Consider the following 21,729-nt stretch of genomic DNA (forward strand, 5'->3'; position numbering starts at 1 on the left):
ACTCTGGAGATCGGGTAGCATCTATGAAGAGAGAAAATCTGAGTGAGCATTACTGGTTGATGACCTTATATCAGAACCACCCAATTTTGTCACAAACTGGAAAGGCTGGTTACCTGAAATTATTGAATTCAACATTAAACTCCATGGGCTGTAATGTGTCTGGACGGAAGATGGGGCATGATTCCTTGAGATTACAATAAGCTTTGCTGAAACAGACCATAGACAGAGAAGTTAGATGGCAATGGAAAATTAATGTAGCAAAGTGCCTTTGAGTAGCCAAGGTCACTGGTGCCTGACTGATGGACAACATGCAGAGAGTGACAGAGCCAGAGCTGGGTTCATTAATGTTGTCGCCCAGTGGGACCTATTAACAATGGCTTTCTTTCACAACTCAATGTTGAACGTTTGCTTTGGGAGTGTCACGAAGACTGTGAGGTCCACAGAAACCTCAGGGTGATCCCACAGCTCCCTTCAGCAATGCTGCAGTCGCAGACATCCCTCCAACCACATTACAAGCTATTGTGAAAGAACTGCTACAAGAGCCCCTTACAGAGGTGTATAAAATCATGAGGGGCATAGATAGGGTGAATGCACACAATCTTTTTCTCGATGAGAAAGAGTTATGGGATGGTAGTGTAGTTCCCCCATTGCCAGCCCTTTGTTCCACACTGTGCCACAGAGCCACTTCTCTCCTGGCATCTCCCTCAGTGAGGGGTCCTGGCCTAACATATGTGCCAAAAGTCCCTGGGGAGACTGTACCTCTGGAGATGAGCCCACCTACCAACACCAGGGTCAGGAGATTCAGCTCCTAATGATGCAGCAAGAGGCAAATTCCATCAGCAAGGCAGCAGCCAGAATGATCAGATTCCCCTCTCAATTCCACCCTCCGTTCACCCAGGTACACTTCCTCAGCTGTTCAGCATGCTGAATATTGATTAAAATGTTCTCTTAAAGGCACACTAAGAATTTTGCCCCTTCTATACCCTTTACACTGCTACTGTCCCTGTTATTGTTGAGAAGTCAAGCCAAGTTGTCACGTGTACAAGTATGGTGACGTACAGGTACAATGAAAAACTTGCTGAAATCTCTTGCTATGACTACCTTGTTAATTTCATTTTTCTCAGAAACCTTACTATGTATTTGCTCTTCTATCTCCCTCTGATTGCTTGGGGGTCTGTAGCACTCTCCCAGCAAAGTAATTGCCCCTTTTTTGTTCTTTAGTTCAACCCGTATAGCCTCATTTATTGATCTTCGTACCAGCTCATCTCTCGTTGCAGCTGTAATTGTCTGCTGTGCCAGTGTTGCCACGCCTGTGCTTTTTTACTTCCCTCCCTAAACTATGAAAATCCAGTAACCAGGAGTGTTTGTCTGCCACTCCTGACCTTGTTTCAGTAACAGTCACTATAACCTACTCCCACATGTATGTCTCTGTTCTCAGTTAAAAGCTTCATTGCCTAGACCCCTTGTATTAAATTGCATACAATTCAGCCTTGGCAAACTCTTTTACATCCTTTCTCCAGCCCCTATTTCTGATGCCTTCCAAGCTCATCCCTCAGCCTTGTAGTCTCCCTTACTAAAACCTCGCTGTTCACACTCGACTTGTATTTCACCTTCTGAAAACGCTTCTGTTCCCATCCTCCTCTCAAGCTGCTTTGAAGGCTCCCCAACAGCACGAGCAAACTGCCTGCGAGAATATTGTCCCAGCCCCTGTAATGGTGCGACCTGTCCATTTTGTATACCTCTCATCTCCCCCAGGTTCAAACACAATGTCTCAGGAACATGAAGTTCTCTCTCCTGCACTATCCCTTTAGCCACACATTCACCTGCCCCTGTTCTATTTCTCTGCTCACTGGCCAGTGACACCAGGAGTGATCTGGAGATTAAAGAGATTCTGCAGATGCTGGAATCTGGAGCAACACACACAAAATGCTGGAGGAACTCAGCAGGTCAGGCAGCATCTATGGAGGGAAATAAACAGTCAACATTTTGGGCCTAGGCACCTCCAGCGTTTTGTGTGATCTGGAGGTTACTACTTTGAGGTCTCACTCTTGTTCCTAGCTCCCTGTGATCTGTTTGCATGACCTCATTCTCCTTTCGTCTTATTTTATTGGTATTAGTACAGACCACCATGTCTGGCTGTTCACTCTCCCCTTCAGAGGTTCTGCAGATGTTCAATGTTGTCCTTGACCCTGGGACTGGGACACAATATACCAACCTGAAATTATGTCTGTGGTTGCAGAGCTGCCTACCTGCCCCCTGAAGTATTGAATTTCTAATCTTTGTAGCTTCCCATACAGATGAGCAGGCATGGTGCATCGACCTGGCTTTGTCTCCGTTCCCCTGAGGAATCCTCACATTTTAGGTTGTTCAGAGGTGAATACCATGGTAGTGAGCAGGTTGCACTTGATCTACCCACGGTCACCCATTCCATCCCTGCCTGCAGACGCTTTAGCTGTGGGCCACTGACCTCCCGAGCTAGACAAATGCACTTTGGTGCTGGTCCAAAATCTGGATCTTCAGCTCATCCAGTTGACTATTTCTAATTGCTGTTCCTCCCTTCCCTGTTTATATTTGCTCACAATGGAGGTCACTGGATTAAAAACAGAAAATACTCAGGCCACACCCATGGGAAGAGAAACAGTGTTAAAGTTTCAGGTCAAAGACCCTTCGTCAGAACTGGGAAGGAGGAACTTGGATGTTCAGTTGGAGGTCACTGGATTGTCTGCTTGTATTTGTTCATACACTGTAACTTCATTTTCTAGTTGTACACAATCACATGGTTTTACTTCATTCTTTGCTTGGACCTGTTCACATTGCGTGACCCTATTCTCTGATTGTACTGACTAATCAAGTGTTTACTCTGCTTATTTGTTGACATGGCTTCAATTTATTTTCCGTCTCTGATGATCTGTATAATGTTATTTCAGTCTCATTATTTGTTGCTGCAGTTTACACCATTCACTGCCTCTATACTCACATTGTGACTGTGATCCTCTGCTCACACTTGTTATCCAGATATTACTTCTTTTCTTTTCTACAGATGTACAGTGGAGAGCATTCTGACTGGTTGCATCACCGCCTGGTATGGAGGCTCCAATGTACAGGATTGAAAGAGGCTGCAGAGGGTTGTAGACTCAGCCAGCTCCATCACGGGCACAACCCTCCCTCCCATCGAGGACATCTTCAAGAGGTGGTGCCTCAAGAAGACAGCATCCATCATTAAGGACCCTCACCACCCAGGACATGCCCTCTTCATGTTACTACCATCGGGGAGGAGGTACAGAAGCCTGAAGACCCACACTCAATGCTTTAGGAACAACTTCTTCCCCTCTGCCATCAGATTTCTGAACGGTCCATGAACCCATGAACACTACCTCATTATTCCTCTTTTGCACTATTTATTTATTTTGTAACTTATAGTAATTTTTGTCTTGCACTGTACTGCTGCTGCAAAACAACAAATTTCACGACATATGTCAGTGATAATAAACCTGATTCTGATTCCTCTACCTCTTCAATGTGGCAGTACTTTGCTCTCTGCATCATGGTGTTACTGGATTTCCTGCCTGAACTTGTTAACATGGTGCATCTGGTATTACTTCAGTCTCTGCTTGTACTTGTTACTTCATTTTCTGTGTGTACCTGTTTGCAACATGTTATTTTGTGCCTGTATTTGTTCACCTGGTGCATATCATTGTCCATCTATCCTTGTTTACACAGTATTAACGTTTTTCGAGCAACAGACAATCTGCTGGAGGAACTCAATGGGTCAAGCATCATGTGTGGGGGGAGAGGAATTGTCAACATTTCAGGTCGAAACCCTGCATCAATTTCTTTCCTCCCACAGATGCTGCTTGACCCGTTGAGTTCCTCCAGCAGGTAGTTTGCTGTCCAGATTCCAGCATCTGCAGTCTCTTGTGTCTCTATATTGATATTTTTCATGAGTGCACTTTTTCACATCGTACAACTTCATTAGTCTGCCCGTTCAAGTAATCTTGTTTGGCTACCATACTTTTTGTCATTAACACCTAGGCAGAGGGTAAATCCAGTTATTACCTTCTCAAGTTCTTCATCTACTCGCTGCCCAAGCTGTAACAACAAACGTAGCCTGGTTTGTGGAGCTTCCTACTGCTGGGTTATGGCGCCACCTGGAGCTTTACTATAGAAATGTCCCATGTAATGACCAAGCTGAATCTTCTTGTTAAGGCATACAGAACTGCTGACACTTAGCCAGTTAAACCTATAAGTCTAGGATTCCCTACCTGCACTGTCAGGCATGGAGTTCAGTGGTAGGGCCCAGACATGCTGAAAATAGACCTGGCACAGGATTTCAGACCCCAATGATTTCAACCGGGACTATGGCCTTTTGATTAGGAGGCACAGGGGAACATGTTTTTTTTAAAAAAATGACTATAGTTTAATGTTTGTAATTTTTGATTTTAGATGATTTTAGTTCATTTTTATATTCTTTAAAAAAAGTCCTAGAATGCCAGAGATATTGATAAGACTATTAAAAACCCCTCACAGTGACAGGATATTATCAGCTGTCAAATTGTGTTATGGTCAGGGTCTCCCCACAGCACTGATGGTGGCTGTGCCCTAGTTAATACTTGAGAATATATTTCTCAAACTATATCATGTTTAAACTTGGAGAAAATTAGGAGTGGTACTGTTGATTCTTTGCTTAAATTTGAAGATATTTGGAGTCCATTTATTCAATATTTTCACATGATATAGATCCCCTTTCAATAACTTTCCAACTTAGAGGAACGGAGTTTCTACTGAGAAATTTTAGTCCAGTCTTTTTTTTTGTTTGTTTGTTTTTGAAATTTTTCTGTTTAGCTTAGTTTGGTTTGATATATTGTTTATAATTGTTCTTATTGATTTGGGGATTTTTTTCCTTTTTTTATTATGTAATAAATCTTTTTCTTTCCTTTCTTTTATATTATATTCATTTACTAAGAGATCATTGGATCTACAGATTTTTTTATATTTTATTGTTCTTTATGATTATCTATGCCATGATTGTTCTCCTGATCTCTTTGTATTACATGTACAAACATTGATGTTATATATTGATCTGTATTAATTTGAAAACTAATAAAAAGATTGAAAAAGAAAGAAAAGAGAATATAAATAAATAGGAGCAGAACCAGGGTACTTGGCTCCCCAAGCCTGCCCCGCCATTCAATCTGCCCCAGGCCTCATCTCCTCTTCTGTGCCAGCTCCCCCCAGACTTCAATTTAAAAATTTATCTAAATACCTCCAGTGACCTAACCTCACAACCTTCCATGGTAGAGAATTATAGAGATTCACCATCCCCTGCAAGAAGAAATTCCTACGCACTTCAGTTTTAAATGACTGTCCTCTTGTAACTATGCCTCCTTGTTCAAGACTCTATAATTGACACTAGTGAGGTGACCCTCCATAGAGAGGCCAAGTAAGATTGGACATGGGATGCCACAGTTGCATTTACTTACCACGACATGGAAGGAGGCCATTCAGATCATCATGTCCATGCAGCTCCTGGCACAGCAATGCCATTCTTATTTCCCTCATTCACATGCCCATCAACTCCCCTTTGGCTATATTCACACCTATATTACACCAAGGCGTAATTTACAGTGGCCAGTTAAATAACAGATCCGCATGGCTTTGGAATATGGATGGAAACCGGAGCACCTGGGCAAACCCCATGTGGTCACTGGAAGAATGTGCAAACTCCCCACAGAAAGCAATTGGGACTAACTGCTCACTGCTGCGTCACCACACCACTCATGCCAGGACACTTAATCGGCAAGAACTGGCCCAATGTGTTTCCAAATATAACTCAGGAAGCATACTCAGCTAGCATTATCTGATGCACAGCAACACCCTTAGTCCCATTTACCCCTCCTTATTTCCTTGTACCCCTATAACCAACACTCTCTTACACGCCTATCAACTTTCCCTTGGATATTTTGCCACATATTTTACACCAAGGGGTCAGCTACAGTGGCCAATTAACCTACCAAAATGTCTTTGGGATATGGAAGGAAACTGGAGCACCTAAGGAATCACATGTAGTCCTAACAACAGAGGATCCAAGAGTTCCCTCGGACTGAACTAATAGCCTAGAGACATTATTGAACACAGTCAGTGATCTTCAGACAGAACTATTCCTGTACTCATTGGGGCAATTCTTGGCTAACCATGGCCATCACAATCCACCCTGGGGCAGACCAGAATGTGTAATTTTTGGACCTTCTCAGACAACCTAGTCGACCACAAACTACTTAAGAAAAAAGGCCAGGACAACCCAGCCATTTGTTGCATGAGTGTAAAATGAGAAAAAGCCCCAGATACAACTGCAGCCATGCTCATCAAACCACAGAGACACAAGTGACTGCAGATGCTTGAATCTGGAACAAAAAATGAGCTGCTGGAGGAATTGAGTGGGTCAGGCAGCAGCTGTGGAGGGAAATGGACAGTCAGTGCTTTGGATCGAGACCCTTTGTCTGGATCCAGGTGAAAGGTCTCAACCCACAACTTCAACTGTCTATTTCTCTTCACAAATGCTGCCTGACCCGCTGAGTTCCTCCAGCAGCTTGTTTTTTTTGCTCACCAAACCATGATTCATTTCACTGCATAGCATTTGAACACGTCTGGGGAATTGCCTTTGTAAAATGATAAAGCAGATAGATGCAGAGTGGCCAGTGACTACCTGGCTTTGCCTGAGGCTTCGAGGTGTAGGAAGCATTGTGAAGTTGCCCACTGTGGGAATGCCAGCTACTGCCATGCTTCTGTGATGCCTGAGATCAAAGCAGCTCCATTGCATTGACATTGCTTTCCATCAAAATAACCTCTTACTTTCACCGATAAGAGGGTTTGATGTAAAACCAAAGAGTGGCCATGAACCTGTATGGTGCTCAGCTGCAGCCTTGTAGAGAGTCATCCTTCTCACAAATGAGGGTACTTTCTCTACACTGTGAACTGTCAGAGCCTCAGTGCCTGGTTACAGCCAAACGGCACAGAAATGGGCTCTTCTGCCCACCTTTTTCCACTAATCCTATATTAATCTCATTTTATTGTCCCCACATCCCCTGCAATTCTACCATTGATCTGCACAAGAGGGGCCGATTAACCTACTTAGAGAAGAAATTGAGGAGGTCCTTGCAAAGATTTCTGCTTCATCTCTGGTCACAGATGAGGATCCGGAGGACTGGAGAGTGGCTAATGTGGTACAATTGTTTAAAAAGTGTTGCAAAAACAAGCCAGGAAACTGCAGGCTGGTGAGTCTGACATCAGTGGTGGGTAAATTGCTGGAGGGCATTCTGAGGGATAGGATCTATCAACATTTGGAGAGACAGGGCCTGATTTGGAACAGGGCCCGATTTGGGACAGGCAGCATGGCTTTGTGTGTGGGAAGTCATGTCTGACAAATTTCTTGGAGTTCTTTGAGGGGGTAACCAAGAGGTAGATGATGGTAGGGCAGTGGATATTGTCTATATGGACTTTAGCAAGGCATTTGACAAGGTCCCTCACGGCAGGCTAGTCTGGAAGGTTAGATTGCATGGGATGCAGGGGGACATCATGGATTGGATTCATAATTGGCTCAGTGGCAGGAAGCAGAGGGTGATGGTTGAGGGTTGTTTTTCTGACAGGAGGCCTGAGTCTAGTGGTGTGCCACAGGGGTCAGTGCTGAGACCTTTGTTATTTGTAATTTACATAAATGATTTGGATGCAAATATACAAGGCATGGTTAGTAAATTGAAGATGATACTAAAATAGGTGGTGTTGTAGACAGTGTAGAAGGTTATGCAAAATTAAAGGGGGATCTTGATCAGCTAGGTAAGTGGGCTGAGGATTGGCAAATGGCTTTCAATCCAGATAAATGTGAGGTATTGCATTCTGGGAGATCAAACCAGGGTAGGACTAGTACAGTGAATGGTAGGGCCCTGGGGAGTGTTATGGAGCAGAAGGACCTAGGAGTGTAAGTGCATAGTTCGCTGAAAGCAGTGTCACAGGTAGATAGGGTTTTGAAGAAGGTGTTTGGCATGCTGGCTTTTCATCAGTCAGGGCATTGAGTATTAGGAATTGGGAAGTTATGTTGCAGTTATATAAGAGATTGCACATGGAGTACTGTGTACTGTTTTGGTCACCCTATTATAGGAAAGATGTTATTAAACTAGAAAGAGTGCAGAAAAGATTTATCAGGATGTTGCCTGGACTTAGGGGCCTGAGTTACAAGAAGAGGTTGCATAGACTAGGACTTTATTTCCTGGAACATAGGTGATTGAGGGGTGACCTGAAGGAGGTATATAAGATTATGAGGGACATAGACATGGTGAAAGCACGTAGTCTTTTTCTCAGGGAGGGGGTGCTAAAAACAAGAGGCATAGGTTTAAGATCAGAGGCAAGAAATTTAAAAGAGACATCAAGGACAGCTTCTGCATGCAAAGGATGGTGCGTATTTGGAATGAGCTGCCAGAAATAGTGGTTGAGGCGGGCATGTTAGCAACATTTAAAAGCCATCTAGGTAAGTACATGGATAGGAGAGGTTTAAAGGGTTATGGGCGAAATACGGTTAGATTGGAATAGCTCGCTGTTGGCAACACAGTCAGCATGGACGAGTTGAGCCAAAGGGCCTGTTTCCATGCTCTTTGATCTACAAACTCATCACACAACTTTAACCTGCTGCTCAAATGGCCACACGCAAGAAAAATATTTTATAGCTAGAAATTCATCATTGCAATGCGCAAACAGCAAGCACCACATAGAAAATAAACATTAATGCAGCATTCACCAATTCTGTGCATGTTTGGAGAAGTCACACAAGGAATGGTACCCTGTGATATGGAGCAATGTTGGAAAAAGATACCATCCTTTACATAGTAAGGAGGTAGCTGCAACACTTACAGTTTTCAGGCCTCTGTAGAGCCCTAGGGTGATCCAGTCAAATCTCTGCCACCACCCAACATGAGAGAAGAGACAAACACTAGTCAGGAATGGATTGGTCTCAAGCAAGAGTGGACTGATGTTCTGGGAGGAGGAGTTGAAGACTGTAGCCTTCAGAGAAGAGATAGCTGTTTTGCTATTTATCATGGGTCTGGAGACTCCACAACTCATTGTCTGCCTGGTAATGTTAGAGTTCCATTGGCACTGCTGAGCATAACAGTGCTGCCCCCTCAGGACACCAACATTTCTCCTCCTATTACTGTTTACAATGCCCTTGCCTTTGCTGTACAAGCAGCTATTCCATGATGCAGCCTTAAATGTTGGAACTGTAGCGATGGGCTACGCACTGAGCTAGAAATAATGACACGCAGTCTGTAGGTTGCACTCGAGACTGGTTTATTCCAAACTTTGTCGCGCTGGCTTTAAGCAATTAAGCTCCCCCCACCCAGAACTGGCGATACACCCCCCAAAGTCCACAGTCTGGATCGGTCGCTGTTTGGGCGGTCTGCCTCTGCACCGCAGAGCCTGAACCTTGACCGGCTGTGCCAAGTCCACATGGGCCGGTTTAAGCCAGTCCACCGTGAAAACCTCCTCTTTCCCCCCGATGTCTAGAACGTACATGGACCTGTTGTTCCTGAGCACCTTGAACGGCCCCTCGTACAGCCGCTGTAGCAGTGTCCAGTATGCTCCCCTTCGTACAAATACAAACTTACAGTTCTGCAGGTCTTTGGGTCTGCAGGTCGGGATCTGTCCGTGCTGTGAAGTTGGTACGGGGTCCAGGTTGCCGAGCCTCTTGCGTAGTCTGTCCAGGACTGCTGTGGGTTCTTCCTCTTGCCCCCTTGGGGCTGGTATGAACTCTCCTGGGACGACCAGGGGTGCGCCGTACACCAGCTCAGCCAATGAAGTGTGCAGATCCTCTTTGGGTGCTGTGTGGATTCCGAGTAGGACCCAGGGAAGCTCGTCCACCCAGTTAGGCCCGTTCAGGTGGGCCATGAGAGCCGACTTCAAGTGACGGCGGAAGCGTTCCACTAGTCCATTCGACTGTGGGTGGTAGGCAGTTGTGTGGTGTAACCATGCTCCCAACAGGCTGGCCACAGCCAACCACAGGCTGGAGGTGAACTGGGCGCCTCTGTTGGAGGTAATGTGGGCCGGTACCCTGAAGCGTGCTACCCAGGTTGCAATCAGCGCTCGGGTGCAGGAATCGGCGGTGGTGTCAGTGAGCGGGGCCGCCTCTGGCCATCTCGTGAACCGGTCTACCATAATTAGGAGGAACCGCACTCCTCGCGACACTGGCAGGGGCCCCATGACATCCACGTGAATGTGGTCGAACCTCTGGCAGATGGGTTCAAACTGCTGCGGTGGGGCTTTGGTGTGCCGCCTCACCTTGGCTGCTTGACACTGCGTGCACACTTTGGCCCATTCGCTGACCTGTTTGTGAAGTCCGTGCCACATGAACCTGCTGGAGACCATCCGGACGGTTGTCCTGATAGATGGATGTGCCAAGCCATGCATGGAGTTGAAAACTTGCTGCCGCCAGGCTGCCGGGACGATGGGACGAGGTTGGCCAGTAGCCACGTCACACAGGAGGGTCCTCCCACCTGGGCCTACTAGGAAGTCTTGCAGCTGCAAACCTGAGACTGCGGTCCTGTAGCTGGGCAACCCGTCGTCCATCTCCTGCGCCTCCGCCGGTGCTGCATAGTCCATCCCCTGTGACAGGGCCTAGATAGCTGGTCTGGAGAGTGCATCCGCCACGACATTGTCCTTTCCCGAGACATGCTGGATGTCCGTCGTGTACTCGGAGATGTAGGACAGATGTCGCTGCTGGCGGGCCAACCAGGGATCGGATACCTTCATGAACGGGAAGGTCAATGGTTTGTGGTCCATGAATGCGATGAACGGCCTGCCCTCTAAGAAGTACCTGAAATGTTGGATTGCCAGATATAGTGCCAACAGTTCCTGGTCGAAAATACTGTACTTGAGTTCGGGTTGCCGCAGGTGCCTGGTGAAGAACGCCAGGGGTTGCCAGCGCCCCTCGATGAGTTGCTCCAGCACCCCACCGACTGCAGTGTTGGACATGTCCACTGTGAGGGTGGTTGGAACGTCTGTTCTGGGGTGCACCAGCATCGCGGCGTCTGCCAAGGCTTCCTTGGCTTTGACGAAAGCGGCCGCAGCCTCTTCGTCCCAAGTAATGTCCTTGCCTTTACCCGACATCAGGGTGAACAAAGGGCCCATGACACGGGTTGCTGAGGGGAGGAAACGGCGGTAGAAGTTGACCATACCAACGAACTTCTGCAAGCCTTTGACTGTGTTGGGCCGGGCAAAGTGGCGGATCGCGTCTACCTTGGCAGGCAGGGGTGTTGCTCTGTCTTTGGTAATCCTGTGGCCCAGGAAGTCGATGTGTCGAGTCCGAACTGGCATTTGGCTGGGTTGATCGTGAGGCCAAAATCACACAGGTGGGAGTAGAGCTGGCAGAGGTGGGACAGATGCTCCTGACGATTACTGCTGGCTATGAGGATGTCGTCCAAATAGATGAACGCGAAGTCCAGGTTGCGTCCCACTGCATCCATTAGCGGCTGGAACATCTGTGCAGCATTCTTCAGGCCGAATGGCATTCAGAGGAACTCGAACAGGCCGAATGAGTGCTGTCTTGGGGATGCCTTCAGGGTGTACCGGGATTTGATGGTATCCCCGGACGAGGTCCACTTTGGAAAAGACGCTTGCCTCGTGCAGGTTTGCTGCAAAGTCCTGTATGTGCGGCATGGGATAGCGGTCTGGGGTTGTAGCCTCGTTCAGTCTATGGTAATCGCCGCATGGTCTCCAGCCCCTGGCTGCTTTGGGCACCATGTGCAGGGGGGAGGCCCATGGGCTGTCAGACCTCTGTACGATCCCCAATTCCTCCATCCTCTTGAACTCCTCCTTCGCCAGGCGGAGCTTGTCCAGGGGAAGCTGTCATGCGCGGGCGTGGAGGGGTGGTCCCTTGGTCGGAATGTGGTGCTGTAATCCATGTCTGGGTATGGCTGCCGTGAACTGCGGTGCCAGAACCGATGGGAAGTCCACCAGGATTCTGGTGAATTCGTTGTCCGACAGCGTGATGGAGTCCAGGTGTGGGGCCGGCAACTTGGCTTCGCCCAGGGAGAACGTCTGGAAAGTCTTGGCATGGACCAGTCTTTTCCCGTGCAAGTTGACCAGTAGGCTGTGAGCTCGCAAGAAGTCCGCCCCCAGGAGTGGTTGGGCCACGGCGGCCAGTGTGAACTCCCATGTGAAACGGCTGGCGCCAAACTGCAGCTGCACAGTGCGGGTGCCGTAGGTCTGTATCGTGCTGCCGTTTGCAGCCCTCAGGGTGGGTCCCAGCTCCCTGTTGCTGGTGTTGTACCCCGTCAGGGATAAGACGCTGATTTCCGCTCCGGTGTTGACCAAGAAGCGGCATCCTGACTGTTTGTCCTAGACGTACAGGAGGCTGTCCTGGTGGCCAGCCACTGTAGCCATTAGCGGCGGCTGGCCTTGGCGTTTCCCAGGAACTCGTAGGGCGGGCAACACCGGCGGACTTCTGTGCCCCACTGCTGGTGGTAGAAACACCACTGTACATTGGCCTCCTCACTCCTGCCTCTGGGTTGTGTGTGCTCCGTTGCCGGGCCTGGTCTGGCCTGCCATTGCGCACGTGGCTTGGTAATCTGTCTGACGGACGCCCCGCTTTCCCTCTTGGCTTTCCACAGCATGTCTGCTTGGGCCGCCACCTTCCTGGGGTCACTGAAATCTGCATCGGCCAGTAGCAGATGTATGTCCTTGGGCAGTTGCTCTAGGAACGCCTGCTCGAACATGAGGCAGGGCTTGTGTCCTTCAGCCAGGGCCAGCATCTCATTCATTAATGCTGACGGCGGCCTGTCTCCCAAACTGTCCAGGTGCAGCAAGCGGACACCTCGCTCCTGCCGTGAGAGGCTGAAGGTCCTTATGAGCCACGCTTTGAATGCTGCATATTTGCCTTCATCCGGGGGCAACTGTATGAAATCCTCAACCTGGGCGGCTGTCTCCTGGTCAAGGGAGCTCACCACATAATAGTAACGCGTGGAATCGGAAGATAGCTGCCGAATCTGGAACTGGGCCTCTGCTTGGTCAAACCACAGGCGTGGTCGCAGCGTCCAGAAGGTTGGCAGTTTTAGCGAAACTGCGTGAACAGATAAAGAGTTGATCATCTTCGGTCCAAATCCCATTTGGACCGTCGGGGTCACCAATGTAGCGATGGGCTATGCACTGAGCTAGAAATAATGACATGCAGTCTGTAGGTTGCACTCGAGACTGGTTTATTCCAAACTATGCCGCGCTGGCCTTAAGCAGTTAAGTTCCTGCCCTCTCCGGGCGGCAATGACGTCAGAGGTGCGTCACCAAAACCTCTTCCCGCTTGCGGGCTTTCTCCCCTCGCTGGTGAAGAAGGTGGCCCAGTGCCATTTTGTGGCTGGCCTCTCTGCCGACACGCGCACCATTTTCCAAGCCGGTTCGCCTACGTCGAAAGTGGGTCGCCACAGAACAACAGATGTCTGTGAAGGATACCTACAATGAGCTCTTGTCTAGGATATTGGCTCTTCTGGGACAAGAGCTCACCACAGGCATCCATCACAGGCATTTGTCTCCACAAGTGTAAGGAAGAAGTCTGCCATCAACTACTACAGTAAACATAATAATGTAGTCATTGGCCTGTAAAGCCAAACTGCAAAACAAGCACAAGAAGAAAGCACTAGGGTAATTAACAGCAATTGATAAAGTATTACTAATCGCATTTTGTCTTATTTCATCATGTTATATGTGAATCCTTTTATTCAAGTATTAAGAATCCAGTAGTGATTGCTGATAGAGTTGGTAAGAAGCCTGTGAGAGATAAGTCACACATTGTATAATATAGTTCCTCACTGTAACTTTGATCCTTCAATTGTTTGTCAATGAAAGTACAGACACCATGGAGCAGCCTTAAAAGTCACTAAGAGTGAGTAATATGCAAGATGTATCCAGAGTCTCCACTGATATGGAGATGTCTTACTGCTTCTCAGCTTTGGGATTAAATAAATTTATGATGCTCTCCGATGACGAGTGGTGAGTAGCCATGTGGCCCTAAATTTTTGATTAAGAGTATAAGTACAGTTAGAAGCAGCCATTCATTGCAAGGACACTGGAAGGTCAAGGTAAATTTAATACAAACTCGGCATTCATTGCTGGAGGAGCTAATGCAACCTACAAGCAACTAATTCTCTGATAAGGTGAGGAACCATCATGCAGTATCCTTGACCATCTGCAGATCATGGATGTTTGCTACAAAATTTATTATAAAGCTCTTGATACCACAAGTCCTATGTCATAGGATCCTCTTCAATGGCTTCCTGGTCTTCTCCTTCCACCTGAATCACCTGATTATGCTGAGAGACACCAGTGCTGGTGATACATCTGTATTAACATGGTCTGTAGAGAAGAGCCTGGATCAGACTCCAGCCTGACAGGACAGTATATGCCACTATTTCCTTAGTTCAGGTGTATGTGGACATAAACCATTGAGGTTTGGGTCGGGCCCTAATTTTATAGCTGAGGGATGCCATAAAAATAGGTACAGTTGGATCAGTTCTGCTGTGCCAGATCATTATGATAACATCATTCACAAACAAGTCCCTTGAAGTATTCAGCATTCTTGAGTGCAACGTGCTCTGCATGCATCCACATTTTTTGGGAATTCTCTTTGCATAAATGGCACAGTAATGCTGCACCCACCAATGAAGATGGGTTTCTCATGATTTTAAATAATTTTTGGGCTTCAGTGAGGAGGGTGAGTAGTGACAAGGTAAGCTTCTTTTGTTCTCTTCTATTTCTTAGTAGAAAGGGCTGGAATAAAGGATATGGAAGCTCAGGCAGTGGTATGTTCCTCCAGCAGGATGTGGGAGATCAGGAACATTTCCAGTGTCCCTGGTGACTATGCCCGTGGGAAGTATGATCAGCTGTAGCTCCTGTCAGACCGCATCGAGCAGTTGGAGCTGCAGCTGGACTTGCTGCAGAGTATCCACGATGCAGAAAACATAGTGGATAGTACGTTTAGTGAGCTGATCACTCCATAGGTACTAACAGAGATGAAATGGGTGACCACTGCAAAATACTGTAAGAGCAGGCAGGTGGCGCAGGAGTCCCCTGTGGTCATTTGCTTCTCAAACAGTTATACCGTGTTGATTACTGTTGGGGGGGATGGCCTCCCGGAGAAAATGGCAGCACAGCCCAGCTCAATTCACCATTTCCTGTAGAGAATGGGAAGAATAAGACTGACAGAGCGGGAGGAGTCTGTTGGTGGTGCTTGATGGACTAAGTCATAACTTGGCTTTGGTCCAAGCACTTTTCAATCTATTATTTACCACTCTTTAATAAGTCTTTTACAATACTGGCACAAGTTTAATTTTGATTTCTAACTGCTAAAATGATTACCAGATCTAAAGCGTCAGCTAATGGTAAAGGTAATGGTGACCAACCTACTTTGGAAGCTATTTCTAATCTGGATAGAAAGTTTGACCGGAGCTTTGCTGAATTGAAGTCCATTTTACAGGACTTTGAAGAAAAACAAAATACTCTTATCCAGGAGAATGCCAAACAAATGCAACTAATTGCTGAACTCGACCAAGCTGGTAAAGGGAGAGATGCCAAACTTCATTCACTTGAAAAAGCTTTAATTACGACCAAGCAAAACCTGGAAAAGCAACAACAGAGGATCATCGACCTGGAAGGATGCAGCAGGAGGAAAAATTTAAGAATTATCAATTTTCCAGAAGACCCCGAGACTGGTAACACTACGGAATTCTTTTCTAAACTTTTGGTCAATGTGTTCGGTTCTGATATGTTCCCTGCTGACCCCATTCTGGCCAGAGCTCATAGAGCATTAAGATTCAAACCTACTCTGGATCAAAAACTTCGGCCAGTAATTTTGAGATCTCATTTTGTCAGCATCAAGGAACTCTTGATTTGTACCGCTCGTCAACGTGGAATGATTCAATTTAAACAATGGAAGTTTTGAATAGTTGAAGATTATGCCCCAGAAGTTATGAAAGAAAGGCTGACCTACAAACCAATTATGGCTTGTCTCTATCAAAGCAATTATCATCCTGCATTATTATTCCCAGCAAGGCTGCGAATTACACTGCCTGATAAATCTCGTAAACGATTTAAATCTATCCAAGAAGCCGAGAAATTTCTTTTGAACTAGCTTTTAATTTTAAAAGCTAAGAAATGCGGAAGAGGTACAGTGTTTTTCCTTTGATTTACGACTTACTCACTTTATTATCTAATTAATTTTTAGATTTAAACCTCTTTTTTTCTTCTTTTAATATTTTTAATGTTTTGTTTTTATTATAATTAAGAATTTAACCAATGACTTTGCTTTCTCTCTGAGATAATTATTAAACTGTATTCTTTAAATGTTGACTGTTAATGCCCTTTGGCTCTGTTTTAATTCCACAGCTTTGTTGTTATTTCGATATTTCTGTTTGGGTTATCTTGTTCATTCTTAGTCTAAACATGAGTGGTTTATATATTTGTTAATTTGGACTACTGCCAGCAATAGAATTGGGGTTAATTCAATTAGAGGGTAGCTTTCTGGCTGTCTATTGGCCAGTTTTCGGGCTGTTGGGGGAGGGGGGTGGGGCTGTTTTTTAGTTTTTTTTTCTGGGCTAAACTACAAATTTTTCTAAATTGTCGTCATATTCGCTTCCTCTTTGAACTTTTTTACTTCTTCCTGTTGGTAAGATCCGTATATACCAAGATTAACCCTTTACATACCATATGTTTTTTAATCTGTTAAAATGGATAAGACTATTAATTTTATTTCATGGAATGTTAACGGCTTAAACAATTTGCTTAAACGCAAGAAGATCTTTAAAGTTTTTCATAGGTTAAATGCTCAGATCATTTTTGTTCAGGAGACTCACACCAGGAAGAAAGATAATCAACGTTTTTTTTAGATTTTGGAGGGGTCAACAGTTCCATTCAAATTCACAAGCAAAGGTGAAAGGAGGTTCTATTTTTATAGACTCCTCAATTTCATTTGTCCATCATGAGACAATATCAGACCCAAATGGTAGATTTTTATTAATTACTGGTCTACTTCATAATAAAAAAATTGTTATGGTTAATGGTTATGCACCCAATGTAGATAACCCTGAATTTTTTAAACAATTGTTTGCATTATTTCCTAATTTAAATGAATACACTGTGATTATGGGTGGAGATTTTAACTGCTGTCTAAACCCTTCGATGGATAGATCTGTGTCAAATCCTACACTTCCAAACAAATCCGCTGTCTTTATTAATTCCTTTTTAGTTGAATCCGGAATCTTAGATGTTTGGAGATTTCTACACCCATTTGATAAAGAATTTTCATTCTTTTCTCATGTCTACCATAATTACTTGAGGATTGATTATTTTTTTATTGATGCTAGACTAGCTCCACTTATAATGGACTGCAAATATGATGCAATTGCCATTTCTGATCATGCACCATTGAGATTATCAATTAAATTACCAGATCTATCCTTTGACATCAGACAATGGCGATTGAACCCTTCGCTATTACAAGACTTAGATTTCATCCAATTTATTGAAGAACAGATTTCATTTTTCTTTTTAACTAATTTTACTGAAGAAATCTCCAGTGGGATAATATGGGATATGTTTAAAGCATACATCCGTGGTCAAATTATTTCATATTCCGCTGGATTGAAAAAACGAACTAATAACGAAATACGTATATTGGCTGACAAGATAAAAGAAATCGATAAAACATATTCTGTTACTCCTAATCTGGAGCTTTTTAAAAAGAGAACAGAACTCCAACTACAACATAGTTTATTATTAACATCTTCAATTGAAAATCTACTACTTAAAAACAAAAGTTAATTTTATATACATGGTGGCAAATCTGGTAAATTATTGGCCAACCAATTGAAAGCTACTATATCCAAACATCAGATTAATAAAATTCATAAACCAGATGGTACCTACACGATAGATCAAGTTCAAATGAACAAATCCTTTCAAGAATTTTATTCTTCTTTATACCAATCAGAATCCCCTGAGGATCCTACTTTAATACGTGAATTTTTAAGAGATTTGAAGACTCCCCAATTATCTTTAAATGAACGCTCTACATTAGATGCTTCCACTTCGGAGGAAGAAATAAAGAAAGTAATATTTTCAATGAATTTGGGTAAAGCACCCGGCCCTGACGGATATACAGCCGAATTTTTTAAATCCTTTTCTGATATTCTTGTTCCCTGGTTAGCCAAAATTTTTAAAGATGCCCTATCCGTGGGTAAACTACCACAATCTTTTTATGAAGCAACTATTTCTTTAATTCTTAAAAAGGATAAAGATCCCACTGATTGTGCATCTTATTAAATTTATTAAATGTAGATTCCAAAATATTTTCCAAAATATTGGCCTTTAGATTGGAAAAGGTTCTTCCACAAATTATCTCTGAAGACCAGACAGGATTTATTCAGAATCGTTATCTACATTTTAATATTAGAAGATTAATGAATATTATATATACCCCTTCATCCCAAATTCCAGAATGTGTTGTTTCACTAGATGCCGAAAAGGCGCTTGACAGAGTCGAATGGGACTATCCATTCAGTACACTTAAAAAATTTAACTTTAGTCCTAAATTTATATCTGCAATTAAAATGATTTATTATGCACCTATGGCTTCAATGCTTGCTAATAATCAAAGATCTCCTTTGTTTCGGCTTTTTCGAGGTACTAGACAAGGCTGCCCGTTAAGTCCTTTATTATTTGATATTGCTTTAGAACCTTTGGTATTTCACTTCGGGATTCTTCAAATATATGTGGTATTACTCGTGGACAGAAGATTCATAAGATATCTCTTTACGCAGATGACCTGTTACTTTATATTTCTAATCCGGAGGAATCTATCCCTGCAGTACTATCACTATTAGATCAGTTTAGTGTTTTTTCTGGCTATAGATTATATTTTAATAAGAGTGAACTTTTACCATTAAATACATAAATCCCAATTTATAGCCAATTACCTTTTAGATTGGTAACTGACTATTTTATGTACTTAGGTGTTAAAATTACCAAGAGACATAAGGACTTATTTAAAGCTAATCTACTACCTTTAATTGACCATGTTAAACAATTATTTACTAAATGGTCCCCACTGTCTCTATCATTGGTAGGCCGAATTAATGTGGTTAAGATGAATATTTTACCAAAATTTTTATATTTATTTCAAGCAATTCCGGCTTTTGTTCCGAAATCTTTTTTTGACACTATTGATTCTAAAATTCTTTCATATATTTCGCAGAATAAAAACCCAAGGTTAAGTAAGAAATATTTACAAAAACTAAAAAAGGATGGTGGTATGGCCTTGCCTAACTTTAGATTATATTATTGGGCAATCAATATTAGATATTTAATTTTTTGGATACAAGATTCAGATGTAATTCAACGCCCCAATTGGGTACACCTTGAGTCCCAATCAGTACCTGAATTTTCATTAGTTTCTATTTTAGGAGCTCCACTCCCTTTTGCACTTACCAAATTAAGTAAACATATGATTAACCCAAATGTTAAACATACAATACGAATATGGCTTCAATTTTGTAAATTTTTTGGATTGAATAAATTTAATCTATCAAGTCCCATTCAATCTAATTATTTCTTTCATCCATCCAGAGTTGATCCAGCGTTTTCCATATGGAAAAGGAAGGGAATAGTATGTTTTTGTGATTTATTCATTGATAACTGTTTTTCATCCTTTGAACAATTGTCTAACAAATACAATTTGCCTAGATCACACTTTTGTCGATATTTGCAAATAAGAAAAATTTTAAAAGCTACTATACCCTCTTTTCTGACACCTTACAAAACTGAAATTACGGAAAAAATTTTCGGTTTTAATCCTTGTCAGAAAGGCTTGATAGCAATAATCTATGAAAATTCGTTCAGAACCACTGGACAAAATTAAGAATGAATGGGAAAGTGAACTCCAGACATCTATACCTACAGAGACTTGGAAGAAAATTCTTAATTTAGTTAATACATCTTCAATGTGTGCCAGACATTCTTTGATACAGTTTAAGGTAGTTCACAGGACCCATATGTAAAAAGATAAGCTAGCTCGTTTTTATCAACATATAAATCCTATATGTGACAGATGTAAATCGAATGTGGCTTCTTTGACACATATGTTTTGGTCCTGTCCTCTTTTGGAAAAATATTGGAAAGATATTTTTAATATTATTTCAAATGTATTGAAGATTGATTTACAACCTCATCCTATCACTGCAATTTTTGGATTACCAAGGATAGAATCTGGCCATCTATCTGCCTCCGCTAACCGTATGATTGCCTTTGTTACCTTAATGGCCAAACGATCCATTTTGCTTAAATGGAAGGATCCAATACCCCCGACTACTTTTCAATGGTTCTCTCAAACTATATCATGTTTAAACTTGGAAAAAATTAGGAGTGGTACTGTTGATCCTTTGCTTAAATTTGAGGAAGTTTGGAGTCCATTTATTCAATATTTTCACACGATATAGATCCCCTTGTAATAACCGTTCAACTTAGAGGAATGGAGTTGACGACATAATACTGCTCTGTTTCTACTGAGAAATTTTAGTCCAGTTTTTTTTCTGTTTGTTTTTTTTTTGAATTTTTTTTTCTTTAGCTTAGTTTGGTTTGATATATTGTTTATAAATTTTCTTATTGTTTTGGGGATTTTTTTTCTTTTATATTTTATAATAAATCTTTTTCTTTCCTTTCTTTTATATTATATTCATTCACTAAGAGATCGTTGGATCTACAAATTTTTTATAAACTTAATTGTTTTTTATGATTATCCATGCCATGATTGTTCTTCCGATCTCTTTGTATTACATGTACAAACACTGATGTTATATATTAATTTGTATTAATTTGAAAACTAATAAAAAGATTGAAAAAGAAAAAGACTGACAGAGCGATATTGTTCAGGTATTCTATCATAAGGGAAGCAGGTAGGCGTTCCTGTGGCCTGGTTTGTTGCCTACCTAGTGCTGGGGTTAAGAATGTCTGGGAGCAACTGCAGGACATTCTGAAGGGGGATGGTGAACAGCAAGTGGTTGTGGTACATGTTGATACCAGGGACATAGGTAGGTGAAGGGATGAGGTCCTGCAATAGGAGCTTAGGGAGCTAAGTAACCATTTAACAAGCAGGACATCAAAGGTTGTAATCTTTGGACTACTTTCGGTACCACATGTTAGTGAGTATAGGAACAAAAGGATAGGTCAGATGGATATGTTGCTGAAGGGATGCTGCAGGGGGATGGGCTTTAGTTTCCTGCATCATTGGGACTGATTCTGGGGAAGGTGGGATCTGTGGAAGAGGGATGGGTTGCACCTAAACTGAAAAGGGACCAACAACCTTGCAGAGATGTTTGGTAGTGCCGTTGGGGAAGTTTTAAACTGAGTTGGCAAGGGAATGGGGCTCAGAGTAAACGTTCAGATGGGGAGGTACAGTCACCTAGAAGAGAAAAAGTCCAGCAGGGAGAGCAGGGATGTACATACACATCAGGGAAAACAAAGCTAAATTGCATCTATTTTAATCCAAGGAGTATAACTAGCAATGTAGGTGAACTCAACGCTTTAATTACCACGTGGGACAATATTGTTGCAACCACTAAGACATGGCTGAAAGATGGGCAGGAATAACAACCCAGTGTCCTGGGGCAGGGAATTTTCAGGCGAGACAGAGGGATGTAAAAGAGAAAGTGG

The 21,729-nt window shown here is 43.4% G+C and overlaps 1 protein-coding gene across 1 annotated transcript in view; it reads right to left on the reverse strand.

The window, feature by feature from the left end:
* The window catches only part of LOC127571378 (uncharacterized), a 44,920-nt gene that overhangs the window by 8,318 nt on the left and 14,873 nt on the right, over positions 1-21,729 (reverse strand). The window contains exon 2 of the mRNA XM_052017692.1: positions 12,572-13,190. Within this exon, the coding sequence (XP_051873652.1) occupies positions 12,572-13,145 (574 nt within the window). The 5' untranslated portion in view covers positions 13,146-13,190. The remainder of the gene's footprint in view (positions 1-12,571; positions 13,191-21,729) is intronic.

The sequence above is a fragment of the Pristis pectinata genome, chromosome 6, assembly GCF_009764475.1.
Source record: "Pristis pectinata isolate sPriPec2 chromosome 6, sPriPec2.1.pri, whole genome shotgun sequence".
Classification (NCBI taxonomy): domain Eukaryota; kingdom Metazoa; phylum Chordata; class Chondrichthyes; order Rhinopristiformes; family Pristidae; genus Pristis; species Pristis pectinata.